This window comes from Hevea brasiliensis, chromosome 5 (genome assembly GCF_030052815.1).
Source record: "Hevea brasiliensis isolate MT/VB/25A 57/8 chromosome 5, ASM3005281v1, whole genome shotgun sequence".
Classification (NCBI taxonomy): Eukaryota; Viridiplantae; Streptophyta; class Magnoliopsida; order Malpighiales; family Euphorbiaceae; genus Hevea; species Hevea brasiliensis.
The window spans coordinates 11,757,626-11,771,787 of NC_079497.1; the positions used below are offsets into that span (position 1 = coordinate 11,757,626).

At 33.1% G+C, this 14,162-nt stretch overlaps 1 protein-coding gene across 1 annotated transcript; it reads right to left on the reverse strand.

Annotated features, from left to right (window-relative positions):
- Positions 1–381: 381 nt before the first annotated feature.
- LOC110644516 (protein DETOXIFICATION 44, chloroplastic) lies at positions 382–13,719 on the reverse strand. The gene is made up of 13 exons (XM_021797329.2): positions 13,288–13,719; positions 13,065–13,186; positions 12,769–12,933; positions 12,536–12,678; positions 11,664–11,799; positions 10,786–10,882; positions 10,565–10,665; positions 8,886–9,049; positions 8,283–8,354; positions 8,054–8,170; positions 2,588–2,683; positions 2,385–2,506; positions 382–901 (listed from the first exon to the last, which is right to left on the reverse strand). The coding sequence occupies exons 1-13, from the start codon at positions 13,575–13,577 to the stop codon at positions 829–831; spliced, it is 1,698 nt and encodes a 565-aa protein (XP_021653021.2). The 5' UTR covers positions 13,578–13,719; the 3' UTR covers positions 382–828.
- Between the last annotated feature and the right edge of the window lie 443 nt (positions 13,720–14,162).

Sequence of the window (14,162 nt, forward strand, 5' to 3'; positions counted from 1 at the left end):
TCATAAATTAAAAAATAAATAATTAATTATTATATTTTTAAAATAAAAATATTAAACAATTAATTTCATTAAAATATAAAAATTAAAAAATAATACTTTTTTCGAGTAATAGGAGTGATACTTTTATATACTTGAAATCCATATTTCCAACGTTATTTTAAGATATTATTATTACAATATTGTCCACAATTGATCCACACATTACTAAGATAACGGTATTTAAAAAAACAACTGACTTGAAATTTTTAGGTTCGAAGAAATTAAAATTTCAATAAAATCATTACATTAAACGTTATGTAGTGAAGAAATAGAAAGAAATTAAAAAAGAATCAAAATAAAAAAAAATTAAGAAATAACCAAATTAACTAATAATAATAATAATAATAATAATAATTCGGGATATATTCTCAAGCTTATATATGCATTATACAGTAATTTACACCTTATAACAACCAGGAAATAACATGAATTATATATACATCTAGCCCTGATGAGGTAAAGTTGTTGGAAAAGCCTTGAACAAAAAGCACTTGGCTCCAGAAGTCCTTGACACAATTTTTGATATCCAATTCATTCTAGCTTCCTCTCTAAAATCAACTATGTTCTAAATGCAGTGAGTTGTTAGTTGCCCAACAAACGCCACTCACCAATGAATCCTGCCAGTCTCAATAACAAGATCAAATTTTGATTTACACGAGGATGATCTGAATGAAGAGGTAATGAAGGTTACTCAATTGGCTTTAATATGTTGAGCACTCCATCATGCCATGTCTTGGGACCTTGCCTTCATTGAGTTATGAGCATACCATACCAGCATATATGAGTATATCACTCACTTAGATCTCTTTCCTGCTCCATTTCCGCCCAAACCAGTTTCCATGGCCCAGTTTTTGTGCCCAACCTGGAAGAAACTAAGCATTTAGAGAAACTGGCGCAGGTTGAAATAAAGATGCAGTTCAATAACTACAGGTTCACCAAATTTCACACATTCTATGCTTCTAGCAAATTACTCTGCATAATCTAAAGTAAGCTAATAAAGAACAGTGAGTTAGGAAATCTATGCAGTCAGTGATGGAGATGCAATGGAAGAGCACTTTGGCATTGGCTCTAGTACCTGTGACATGGACTTGTTATTAGCATTTGCTGAATTAAAATCTTGAAATACTTGGGCACGATCAAGAACAGTATTATCATCATTTGTTATTATTTAGATTGGATAATTCTGTTCTTGATCCCCAAGCCCATAAATATAGTCGAAGTTCATTGGATATCTAATAAACTCGCAAACTTTAAAACGCCCTTCAGTTTCCTCCCATTATATCTGATAAGCGCACCTTGGAAGCCAAAATAAAGTTCAGAAAAGAGAGAGGGTTCTGCAATCACCATCTAAAAACAGAAACATATACCACTTTGAAGTTTTAAGTCATCGTTGTCATCTATGAGGAGGAAAGAAACAAAATGGCCTAGTGAGAACATGCTGTATTCGAGGTACAGCAGCTCGTCAAACTTGGACTTCATGCTGATAACCGTGCCTATCATGCCATCTATATTGGTTTATAGTGTTGATTGGCGAGTCCATGTCTATATGCACTGAAGTTAAGAAGAATTGGACAGGGAATCTGGGATAGGGCACATTCTAGATACAAACATTAAGAGTGTGCAGTTCCGATTCTAGTTTTGGGTCTGCCTATGAAGAGGAACCAAACTGAAATTTCGGTATAATTCCAATTCAGTTTTTTGTTGTTTCAGTTCTTAAAATAATTTTATACTATTATTTCCATAAAAAGTTGTATTTGAATTAGTATTTAAACTTTAAAGTAGGTTACTAAAACACAATATATCATATATCTTTTATCTATTTTTAAATTATATAATTTTTAACTATAAAATACATATATAATTTAGGATTAAGCATATTATATAATATAGTAATACAAATATATCATATAACATACTTTTCAGTTATTTATTAATTATGTAATTTTTAACTATAAGATATAAATATAATTACAAATTAAGAATATTTATAGTATAATAGTATATTTATAATTAAGATTTAAAAGGTAATTTAATGTATTTATAATTAAAATTTTTAAGAAAATGTAGAGAAACGAAAGATAATATTAGATTATATATATATATATATATATATATATATATATATATATATATATATATATCTAAAAAATATAGAAAAATATATATATATAATTGATTCTAGGTTCGATTCCCGTTCAATACGATTTCATTATGGTCCTTTGGTTCGGTTTGGGACTTCAAGAACCCTGCACAACCCTAACAGACACATCCTAGCTCATGGCAATTAATTGATAATGACAATGAAGTTATTAATATATACCCTCCTACAGAACCAGAATTATTACCTCCACATTCCAGCCACCACCCTCAAGGTCATGAAGAGAAACAACCCTGTCCAGACTCCAGCAAGACCAAAAACAGGTGCAGCCCCAAGTATGAACACAGAAGAGATAAGCCCTACTAGTATCTGTACATTACAAATAAGAAGATGAAAAAGGGAATAGGATATAATAAAATAAAAATTGCTAAAACAGGAACAACAACACACCATAGAGTAGGCAGCATATCTGAAGTCTGAAACGCCATAGTAAAGCCCATCAAGAACAAATGCAAGAGCATTCATTGGTTGAGACCCAGCAACAAACTGCAAAAATAGTGAATTTTATTAAACCAACATTATGCCTCACAATCACCTGTTGAAAGATGGTATAAAGGAGTAAAGGACACGTCCCAGAAAAAAACAAAACCCAAAAATTACTTGATCCAAATTTGGACACCTATTACAGAAAATCAACTAAATCAACTCAATTGGACAGAGTCTATACAGTCTTCCAATAGCATCACTTTCCTCAACTCAAAAGGATTTATCAAATTAACAACGCTAAATGGAAGAAAAACAATGTGGAGGAAAAGATACCAAAATGTGACTAAACCTCAATCTCAAACTAGTTGGAATTAGCTATATGAATCGGTTTCCTCATTTCCAACCAGTTTAGGGCTACATGATCAAAATGGCTACTTTCCTCCATTGTATCTTAGATTTTGCCCCTCCTTTTCTTATTTCCTACCACTTTAGTATGCTCAACCTTTGGTATTGGAACATTTGCTAATCTACAGTGAACAGGGAATAAACCAAAACTTAAATCAAATTAAAACTAACATAAAAAACAATAAGTGAACAGGCCATCATTCCTTAGACCAAAAAAAAGCAATCATTCAACTAAGCAAACAAGTGATTAATTACATAGCCTGAAGGCTAAAACAGACTCCCAGATGGAACATGAGTAAAAAGTATTCATAACACAGACTTTTTACTTATTTTACATTTAAAGAAAATAAAAGAAATTCTATTTTGCAAAACTTTTTAGTGTAATTTACTATTTATCTCTAGACAATGCTATTATTAACAATTCCGTCCCTCTATTTTAGAAAATAGATTAAAACAACCCTAAGGTTTGGTTTCATTTACAAAATGGTCCCTCCGTCCATTTTTAGTCCATTTAACCGTTAGTCATGGACGAAAAGTCTAAAAAAACATCAATATTAATAAGGGGTTAAATTACTATTTTATCATGAGTTGTCATTATCAACATTTTCTTCCCACTATTTTGGAAAATAAATTAAAACATCCCTAAAGTTTGGTCTCCTTGTCCATTTTTAGCCCATTTAACCAGTATGGTGCATCATTTCATCTAATTTTAGACATAAAAATCAAATAGAAAGATTCCATTATTAATTAGAAGATTTGATTGTTGACTGTGATTACTGATTTGAGGGAGGAGCATGGTTTCAAATATTATTTACAGGCTTTGAGGGGTGCCGTTACCCATGAAGGGTTAGTTTGGGTAGGATTAGTAGATTACTCTCCTTTTCTTTGTTGTTTTGCATATTTGTTGAAGAAAACTAATGTTGATGTTAGATTTATTGATAAGTTAGTAGTTTGAAGGGTTAGTTTGCCCGATCTATAGGTTTATGTGTTTTTTTTTTTATTATTTTCAGAATTAATTTTAGGGTTTACATTATTAATTATAAAATAACATAAAATGAAATTTAGGCTTCCTTAATATTTGCTAAAGCTATGTTTAAGTTTAGAGTTGGGAATGGAAAATTTAGGCTTCATTAAAACTTAAGTTTAAATTAAATACTTATCTTAGTTATTATAGGTAATATTTAATGGATATATAAGTGTAAATTTCATAAAAAATATATGCTGTAATTTAAAAAAAAACTGTTTTAAAATTGAAAATTTTATTTTTTAACTTATTAATTAATTCCATTTCATATGTTCAAATTTGATGTTCATTTTGGTGGTAGCAAGGCTAGGTTTTATTACTATATGTCTATATCTAGTATTCTAGATTCTAGTTCTGTACTATCTATATAATTATTTTAGCCTATAAATTGTTTAAAGCTAATGATGTCTAAAAATAATAGATTTAATGCCTTTATTTGGTGTATTTATGCTTACTATATAGTTGTGTATCTTAGTTTTACTTATATTTATCAATATATAGTCATTTTACGAACTTAGCGAATTTTTCAAAAAAATTTGCATAACGCCAAGCCGTTACCATTACGTGACAGCCATTATAGGCCTGTTTCTATTACCCGCGACCACGACTGCAAACGCGTCTACGATTTGAAACCATGGGGAGGAGTGAGAAGCAAAACAATTTGGAGGGAGACAAGAGAAGAGAGGTGAGAGAGCATAACTCAATGATGAGAGAGAGAGAGAGAGAGAGAGAGAGAGAGAGACAGAGAGAGAGAGGGAGACGAAATTGTAAATAATGACAAGATCTAGAGACTAGATAGTAATTTACTTTTAATGTTATGAGAGTATTATGGCTAAGAAGAATAAAGGTGTTGAAAGTAAATAGAAGGTCTTTGGGGTTGAAATTGTAATAAAGGAATATTATGGAAAGTTAGTAGAGTTAGCCAGGAATTAGTTAGAGAACGGCGAGAGCAGTTACTAAAGAGATCTAAAGCTGTATAAATAACAACTATTGTTACTAAAGAAACTATTCCAGAATATTATCAATGAAATTCTCATTCTTTTCTTCCTAAATTCTATTCTTTCTCCTCTCACCTCTCTTCTTCTATTGCTTTTCCCCTTTCTCTTGCTATTTCCTCTCTAATCTCTATTCTTTCTGTGATAGAGAATCTAGTTACATAACAGTTGGTATCAGAGCTTGGTTCTGAGATGGGATTGCTTCCAAATCTTCTCACTGTAGTTGCAACTATGGGCAGATGATTAGGTGTCTCCTCAATTCTAGGCTTTTCCTCTATTCTTAGTCTTCTTCTTCTTCTTCTTCTTATGTTCTATCTTCTTCCTTTCTCTATATCTTCTTTCTTCTTCCCTGAGATTTCCCTCTCTTTCCTCTAATTCTTCTTCCTTCTTCCCTGAAATTTCTTTCCTTTTTTCCCTTTATTTCCTTCTTCTTCTCAACAGATCCTCTTTCTTCTTCTTCCTTTCTTGAAATTCTTGAATCAAATTTCTTTCTTCTTTTGTTAATTTCTAATTCTTTCTTCTATTTTTCTTCTTTAATTTTTAACTTCCTACATTTCAAGAAATCTTTTTCTTGAAATTCTTGAAATTTTTCTATGAAGAATCAATACAATAGATATCTTTTTGCTTCTTCTCTTTTCTCTAATTCTTCATTTCAATTTTGTTTCTCTTTTCAACTAATCTCTCTCTCTCAGATTATCTTTTAAGGTTTCATTTCCACTTCTCTGTGTCATACCCTTGTTGCAAGTCTATTTTAGTTGACATCTTGTAGAAATATCAAGAAAATATCTTATTCTTTCCTCTCAATTTCCCTCTTTTTTCTCCATTTTTCCTTCTTTTTTATTCTCCTGCATTTAGGATTTTTTTGCTTTTCCCTTCTTTCTGTCAATTTTTCTCTTCAAGAATTGTTAAGGGTATCCATGGAACTACAACCTTGGCAAGAAAAAATCCTGCTGGATGTGCTTGAAGGTCTCGAGAGAATACAAGAAAAGTTGCGCAGCACATCTGAGAAGCTTGACTTCAGTAAACAGAAAATTGATGAAGATTACCTTTTTGGAAATTTGGACAAGCCAAATGAAGACCAAGATGGCTCAAGTGAAGTTTCCCATAAGAATGACAAGGGCGCTACTAAGATGGTGCACGATTTTCTTGCTAATATGTCTAGTGTAAGTGAAGACCTTGAGGAGGACAATGATGGAGATGTAGAAAACATAAATCATGGAACTGAAATTTCTTGGAATAGTGGCAGTGAAACGGGACTGCTGATTCAAAAAGGAAAGACAAGGGGTATTGATGTTAAGAAGAAAAATGACCTTGTTGTTGCAACAATTTTTCATGGTGATGGGGAAGAGGAAGAGGTTGATATTATTGGTAATAGACAGGAGATTGTCCCAGAGAAATCAAATTCAATGGAAAATGAAGATATGGCTGATGGTGATGCTATTTTGCTATTGACATCAAATGGTACCTCATGTGAGGACATATTGGGTACTGGAATAGTGGATGAAGCTTCCAATTTGAGTTGTGATTCACATAAAAAAGCTGAAGAAATATCTAATTTGTCTTTCTCAAAGGAAAAGGTTTTGGAATATGCATGTGATTCTCATCTTTTCTATGTCAGTGTTATTCATATTGAAGTTGGGAGGGCATACTAATAGGGTTCCTACAGGTTTTTATTCCCAGAGATACTCTTGCTCTTGGTATTCAACAACTCATTAATAGATACTATTAGGTGTTTGTGGAACAAAAATTTGAAGAGAAAAATTCAGGGAACCATGAGGATGTTTCTTTTCTGAGAAGGTTTTGGTTAAAGAAGGAAACATGGAAATTTGAAGAAAAGTATTGGGATCTTAGTGGTATTTTATTTGAGCTGAGATCATGTAATCATATGAAACTCAAGAGAATGAGCTTGAAATCAAGAGAAGACAGAAAAAAAGTGTTCCTTGATATACTGCAATCATTTACTACTCAAGAGAATGATTTTAAAATAAGGAGTCAGAGGAAGAAAATAAGGCCGTGTTGTAGTGGTTTGTTTACCAAAGGACTCTCCAGTTTTAGTATGCAAGATATTAGTTTTGGACATCAAAATTCATTACAGGTCATAGTAGTAGCATGTGGTCTATAATTGCAATATGTTTTTGCTAATTGTTGTTCCTTTCTTCATTCTTGAGGACAAGAATGATTTCAAGAAGTGGGGAATGTTATGACTAAGGAGAATAACGGTGTTGAAAATAAATAAAGGGTCTTTGGGGTTGAAATTGTAATAAAGGAATATTATGGAAAGTAAGTAGAGTTAGGTAGGAATTTGTTAGAGAATGGTAGGAACAATTGCTAGAGAGATCTAAAGCTGTACAAATAACAACTATTGTAACTAAAGAAACTATTCCAGAATATTATCAATGAAATCCTCATTCTTTTCTTCCTAAATTCTATGCTTTCTCCCCTCTTCTCTCTTCTTCTATTCCTTCTTCCCTTTCTCTTTCTATTTCCTCTCTAATCTCTATTCTTTCTGTGATGAAGAATCTAGTTACATAACAAAGAGTTGAGGGTAAAGTATCAATTATTAGACATTCCCTCTCATTAGACCACCTTTTAGAATCATAAATAGACTTAAAATGGATGGAAGGACCATTTTATAAACAGAACCAAACCTTAGGAATGTTTTAATTTATTTTCCAAAAACAGAGAGACAAAAGCATTAATAATGACAAAACCCACGGATGAAATAGTAATTTACCCAACTTTTTATTTTAAAAGCAAGTAACAGTTTTTATTACTACTGTTTTTTAGTTTCTGCATCAGAATTATCAGGGCTAACTCCTCATGATCAAGGCTTTTGCCTAGTCTCACAAAATATTGAATCTCTTGCCTTTTGCTTTTACTTTCCAATTTTTTCTACATCAGCATGGTACAACTATGCCATGCCATCTCAGCATTTTGTTGGAGAACACTAAACAGAATATACAAAGTTCTCCAACAAGAAAAGACGAATAGAGGAATAGTCTTCACCAGAATACCAGACCAGGCAATCTCCAGAACTTCTGAATCTGTACTGAACAAGCTAGAAAATGCTCCAAATCCAAGGGATAATATTGTCCCCAAACCAATTCCTGTTATTAAACCAATCTGCTTGACAATCATACCATAGCATAACACAATTGCATTAGTTAAAATTTCCAACAGATGATCCAAAACACTATCCTAAACTGAAATTGGCACAAAAAATATTATCATATACCTCTAAAACTCTGTATGTCACCTGACGTGCTTGTTCATAATTTCCTTGGGAGTAACCACCAGCCAGAAGAGCCTGTAACGTAATATCAAATTAACAATAGAATCACAGAAGTTGTGAATGGAAAATTTTAGCCAATGCCTCAGTGTACTTCCATCTATAATATATGGAATATGGAAGAAACTAAACTCTATGCCAGAGAAAACAACCAATATTAAATTTTTTAGAGGATAGTAATTACATTAAATTGTGTACTTGGATATTCAAGAGTAGAAAAATAACCTTCTAAGCAAAAGACCATTTTGCTTCACAATTGTTGATTCATTTGCAAGTTAGGCTGCAACTTACGTACGAATTCTCAAAATGTCAAACTTAGTGAACCATCAAATTTGTCAAAACTCAGAACTTTTGATTGAACAGATATTGGAATTTCTAAGCAACTTACGTACGAATTCTCAAAATGTCAAACTTAGTGAACCATCAAATTTGTCAAAACTCAGAACTTTTGATTGAACAGATATTGGAATTTCTAAGCTGCTTAGCCAATCTCTTTGATGCAATTTTTATGAATTTGTGTCAAACATGTAAAGAAACAATACTATTTACCTGACCAGCTAGAGCTAAAGCATCATTGAGCAAAGATACAGCCAACCAAACTTGCATGCATATTTGATGACCAGCCATTGGTGTGGGCCCCTCCCTAGCAGCCATGGATGTGGCTAGTGTCGTTGTTAAAAGCACAGCTATGGTTCTGCCAATAAGGAGACCACCTGAAAGTTCAATAGCAAATATTACCAACTTAATTGAAAATCTTAAAGTTAAAGCATTCCATGAATACAGAGCATACAATCAGTCAACCTTTCTATATAGCTTTTCCAATGGAAAAACTTTAAAAATATGAAGGTCATCATAATGGTTAAGATCTTTGAAAAGAAAATCTAATAATAAACATGAGCTCAGAATATTAATAGTCAAAAATATCTAGCATTTAGAAGAAAAACCTCAACTGAGGTAAATGGATCCATTTTAACATGAAATTAATATGTAATGTTCATGTGAATAGGGGTATAAATAACCCTATCCAAACCACATATTTAAGGTATTCAAGCTTGATTCAACTTATTTTCAGCAAGCTTGAACTTACATTTAACTGTTCAAGCTTGGTATGAACAGCAATTTCTTGAGTTCAATTCCTAAAAAGAGCCTAATTTGTTTCTAAATATTGTTTTCACAATATTTTTACATTCAATTAATGTAAAAATAATATTTGAACTCCAACAAGCCCTACCACAAGTGGGTACACCCACAAAATTCTACCAATCTCAGATGTTTAAATGAAAGGAGAGCTCATCTCCTTCTTACATTGAGGAGGCAGCTTCATCATTTTATCACTTGCTGTCCTTGTGGGATCAAATCTTACATCTTCTTCATCTATTTCTTTCCTCTATTCCTTACTCGTATGCCTATATGCATTATAAGATCTCACACAGAGTGTATTATCAAAAGACCGACCAATTTTTTACTAAGTGTATTATTGAAAGAGCAATTTGATATCAATTTTTTATCACTTTCTAAATGACTAACTAAAACATAAATGAGCCTATTCAGTTCACCTATGTTTGTGTCATTTGTTTATTAAACAAGCAAACTAGTTTGCTTACAACTGCAGACGTAAAACATGAGGCAATCATGGATGTAAAAAGTGTACTAAACTTCTGTCCTACAGGAAAAAAAATTGTCCATGCCCCTTCAAACTCCATTCATCTAGACTGAATAAATTTCAGGACTTTTTAGCCAGCCAACTGATGAATGTTTTATTCAACTATAGATGTCATATCTACATAGGCATAGGACATGATTAACAACTTGAGACTTCTCCAATCGTCCATGATACTATGCAACACATCTATATCTGCATAAACTTTTCCATTGTGACACCCAAGATCTTCCTCATTGCACCAGGCAACAAACCATCATATTTGAAAAACAATTTACTAAAGCAAATAAGCATTTCATTGATAAATCCAAAAAAATTTGATATTAATTGATGTGATGCTCAACAATATTTTCCTCTGAATTCTTATGAAATAATATGAATTGCATCTATTTGCCCCTATGCTCATCAGCAATCCGGCTTTTTCCACGTTAGTGTGTCATTCTGATTTTTTTTTCCACACAATCAACTCAACGTCCAATTAAGCTTTCCATGGTTAGAATTTTTCTATTGACATCAATTGGATTATTACCTTGTAAAATCAGAGTATAAAAATTGGTTAGAAATGTACCAGAATTTAGATAGCGGACAACTCTTCTTCCATCAATATTTGGAGAGATCAAAGACACTTTGCCATTCAACTCCCACAGAAGGATAAAAGCAATAAGATATCTGGAGCAAAATGAGCAAGTATAAATTGACTGTGAAAGAAAGCTTGCCAAGTTCCTGAAATCAAGGCTTACCATGCATAAAGGGAATTGATATTATAAATTTACCACATTACTGACGTACTCAGAAATCACAGTAGAAATTGCCGCACCACCAATGCCAAAACCAAACACAAAAATCAATATTGGACCCAATACTGCATTAAGTAAGTTGCCAGCACCTGATTATCAAGGTAACAACATTATCAATTTACGTATGCATGGTCAGCAATAGAATAATAAAGTCTATAGTTGGACCTTTTCATTTCAAGCACGAAATGAATTCTCAGAACATATATGATGATGTTATCAATCTTGTTGGTGAAATTATAGCTGCAAGATAAAAAGGAAAAAAGTTCTCTTCCACGTAAATATGGATACACGAATATTAACTGTGCATATTTTAACCATATACAATAACTTATTGCAGTGTTTCACAATAAACAAATATGGGGAGAACCACCTATTCCCTACTATTGACTTAAAGTCCTATTTTGTAGAATATTTGACATGACCAGATTCTATTCCAGCATAGTAGACTCCATGCACACAAGTTCTTGCCCATTTAGTCAACGATCCTGTAATCATCACAACAAATGCCATGATAAATTCAGAAAAGCAAAAGATATTTTCAGGATGGTCCAATTATAACATACATACTGAGTGAGAGAGACAAAGAAACTTTATAAGATATGCACGGTCTTTGTTCCTAATAATGCTTATAATTATCCAGTGCAATACAAGATGGACAGTGCATCTATGTGCTTTCTATTCCAGGCAACTCATTGAGTATCAAATTTAATGGAGATTGGAGTGACATAAAAAAAAAAAAAAAAAAAAAAAAAAAACAAAAAGAGAACCATCAATGTTTAACTATAGAGATAGCCTGACAGCTGGATAAATTTGTAAAAAAAAGCATGAGGGAGACAGAAAGAAAGAGAAAGACAGTGCTATAATACTTGCCAATGGCATATAGAGGTGTCTTTGTATCCTTAAATCCACGAAAAGTGCCTTGTGCAGCAAGTGCAAGTACAATGGGTGGAGCACCAAATGCTCTCCAAGTAAGAAAATTCTCAGCTGGTACTCGCATTGGTGAATCCTATAGCATAGAAAATTCGCCAGAAATTTTCAGGTAACATTCTTTGTCAATACTAAAACATTTAAATGAAAGATGTAAGCATATATCCAACATATTCACAATATAAAATGCACATGCTTAATGTTAAAGAAAAAGAAGAAGGGGGAAGGCATGATGCATAGCCAACAATTTTACTGCTCAGGGAAAAGATGCAACAGCCTTGATTTCTAAACTCTTTTCTTCTTAGAATTAACCATCTTAAATGTTAAAACTTGAAAGTGGTAAAAACTCAAACCAAAATGCAGGTCTTCCCCAACAAAATTCAAATGAAATTAGATTTAGAAGAGCACATCTCCAGCACTCAAAAGACCATCTATTTCACCCATGGACACCACATCGATATGACAACACAACCAACTCTGGCAGCCCTAACAGAATTTTTGCAAAGAGAGCAGTCACCTTACCAAGTACTGCTGTTTTGATAATCTTACATTAGAATATAACAAACTGATAAAAATACGAGGCATTAAATAAAATTGAGAAAATGTGTAAAGTTTAGGATAAATTAAATCATTACTCCCTGATAATATTGTAAGAATTGCAAGTGGCTAGCCATCGAGATAATGTTAGTTTAAACAAAAATGTTCTACCTAAGCCCGGACGAATGCAGAAAATCCAAGAAAAGTTCTCATCCTGTCTAAACGTGCATTGCTTTTTTTTTTTTTCTAAAAAAAAATCATAAATAAGTAGGACGTACAACAGGTATACCCATGATATTCATTAAGAATCCCGACCCAAGAAAGAGTGCGACAGCTTCAACAATGCCAACACCAAAAGCAAGTGCTAAAGAAGTAGACACAGCTGGAAAGTATGTCTTGCCTTGGGGCTGATGCACACAATCTACAACAAACACGAGTTATAAACTCCATTACGTAGCAATGAACACATTTCCCAAATAAATTTCCACGATATCCAAAAACTATTTATTACCATCATGAATTCCACTAGAACCATTATTAGCTTTCTCTTTACTAATCAATGCCTGCTCTTCAGCAACAAATGATGTTGTGACGTTGAGTAATGGAACATTAAACAACTTCGAAACCAGATTGAATACAGAAGCGGATACCCCAACTGCCGCCAATTCAACGGGTCCTACAATGAAAAAACAAATCTTTTAAGGAGATTAACAAGCTCAATATTCTAACCAATCATTTTTATACAGTAATATTGTGTTAAACTAAACTAATAACGACCCACATATTTATCCTACGAAATGAAAGTACCTATATGACCGACAAAAGCTGTATCGACGAGTGAGGCAATGGGTTCAGCAGCGAGAGACAAGGCAGCAGGCAACGCAATTGACAAAATTTCTAAACCAAGCTTATCAACCTTAAACCCATTTCTGCAAGTAAACCATCAAAAGACTTCAATAACCTCAAAATCAAAAGGGTCAAGTTATTATCATCCCATTTACAGTGAATAACTTGAACTACAGTAATGCACCTTAAACGGCCGATAAGACCAGAGAACGAATTTGATAAAGATGGAGAGGAAGGCGGGCTTGGCTCGGGAGAATCAACCAGATTACGAGAAATTGATGGTTTTGGTTTAGGTTCCGCAGGCGAATTCTCAAGCGAAGTAATGACAGCGCTCTTTTGAGGGGATGATTTAGGACCCGCGGCTGGCGAACGAACAGAGGAATAGGGGATTGTACTGAGAGATTGAGATTTAGGAAACGGACTAATTTGGGAAGAGTGTATGGTAAGAAGGTTGAATGATAGAACAGTGGCCATGCTTAGAGCAGACGTATGCAGAGACCAAGTCCCTCTTCAAACTCGAAAAATCAAGGGGACAAAGCTCAGAAACCATAGGTTTGGTTTTCTTTTGGTTTCTTCCGATCATATCACAACAACATTAACGGACAGATTGCGCGCTCGGTGTTTCTGGCCCAGCAAAATTTGTAAATTTTTATTATATATTATTTTAAATGCGCGTTCATTCAAAATGTATTGGACACGTAATCAAAATTGTGTTAAACTAGGCTCACGAGTAGCCCAGCATAGTGGCCCAAGCCTTCGCTAGGATCCAAAGGCTAGGCTCATGACTTGGTTTGGGGTGGGATCTGTAATCTTGCCTTCGAGTGAAGCTAAGAAGATGTCTAAGTCATGATCGTGTTCGGACCAACTACATGGTTCGAGCCGTCGATAAAGTTTTAGATAAGCGATCCGAACGTGTAAGTTACTGAGCCGATTACTTAAATATGAAGGATAATCATATCAATAATTAATTTTATAATAAAATTTCTAAAATATATTTATTTAAATATTAACTATATTTACATTAATCAATTTAAAAAATTTTATTTTAATAAATAATCA

Bases quoted from the DNA above. Each gene is read 5' to 3' on its own strand.
- LOC110644516 (XM_021797329.2), bottom strand. From the start codon at position 13,577: ATGGCCACTGTTCTATCATTCAACCTTCTTACCATACACTCTTCCCAA. The intron at 12,934-13,064 runs GTACTTTCATTT...TTTTCATTGTAG, and splicing joins AGCTTTTGTCGGTCATATAG to GACCCGTTGAATTGGCGGCA. The intron at 10,666-10,785 runs GTACGTCAGTAA...ATTTTGCTCCAG, and splicing joins ATTTCTACTGTGATTTCTGA to ATATCTTATTGCTTTTATCC.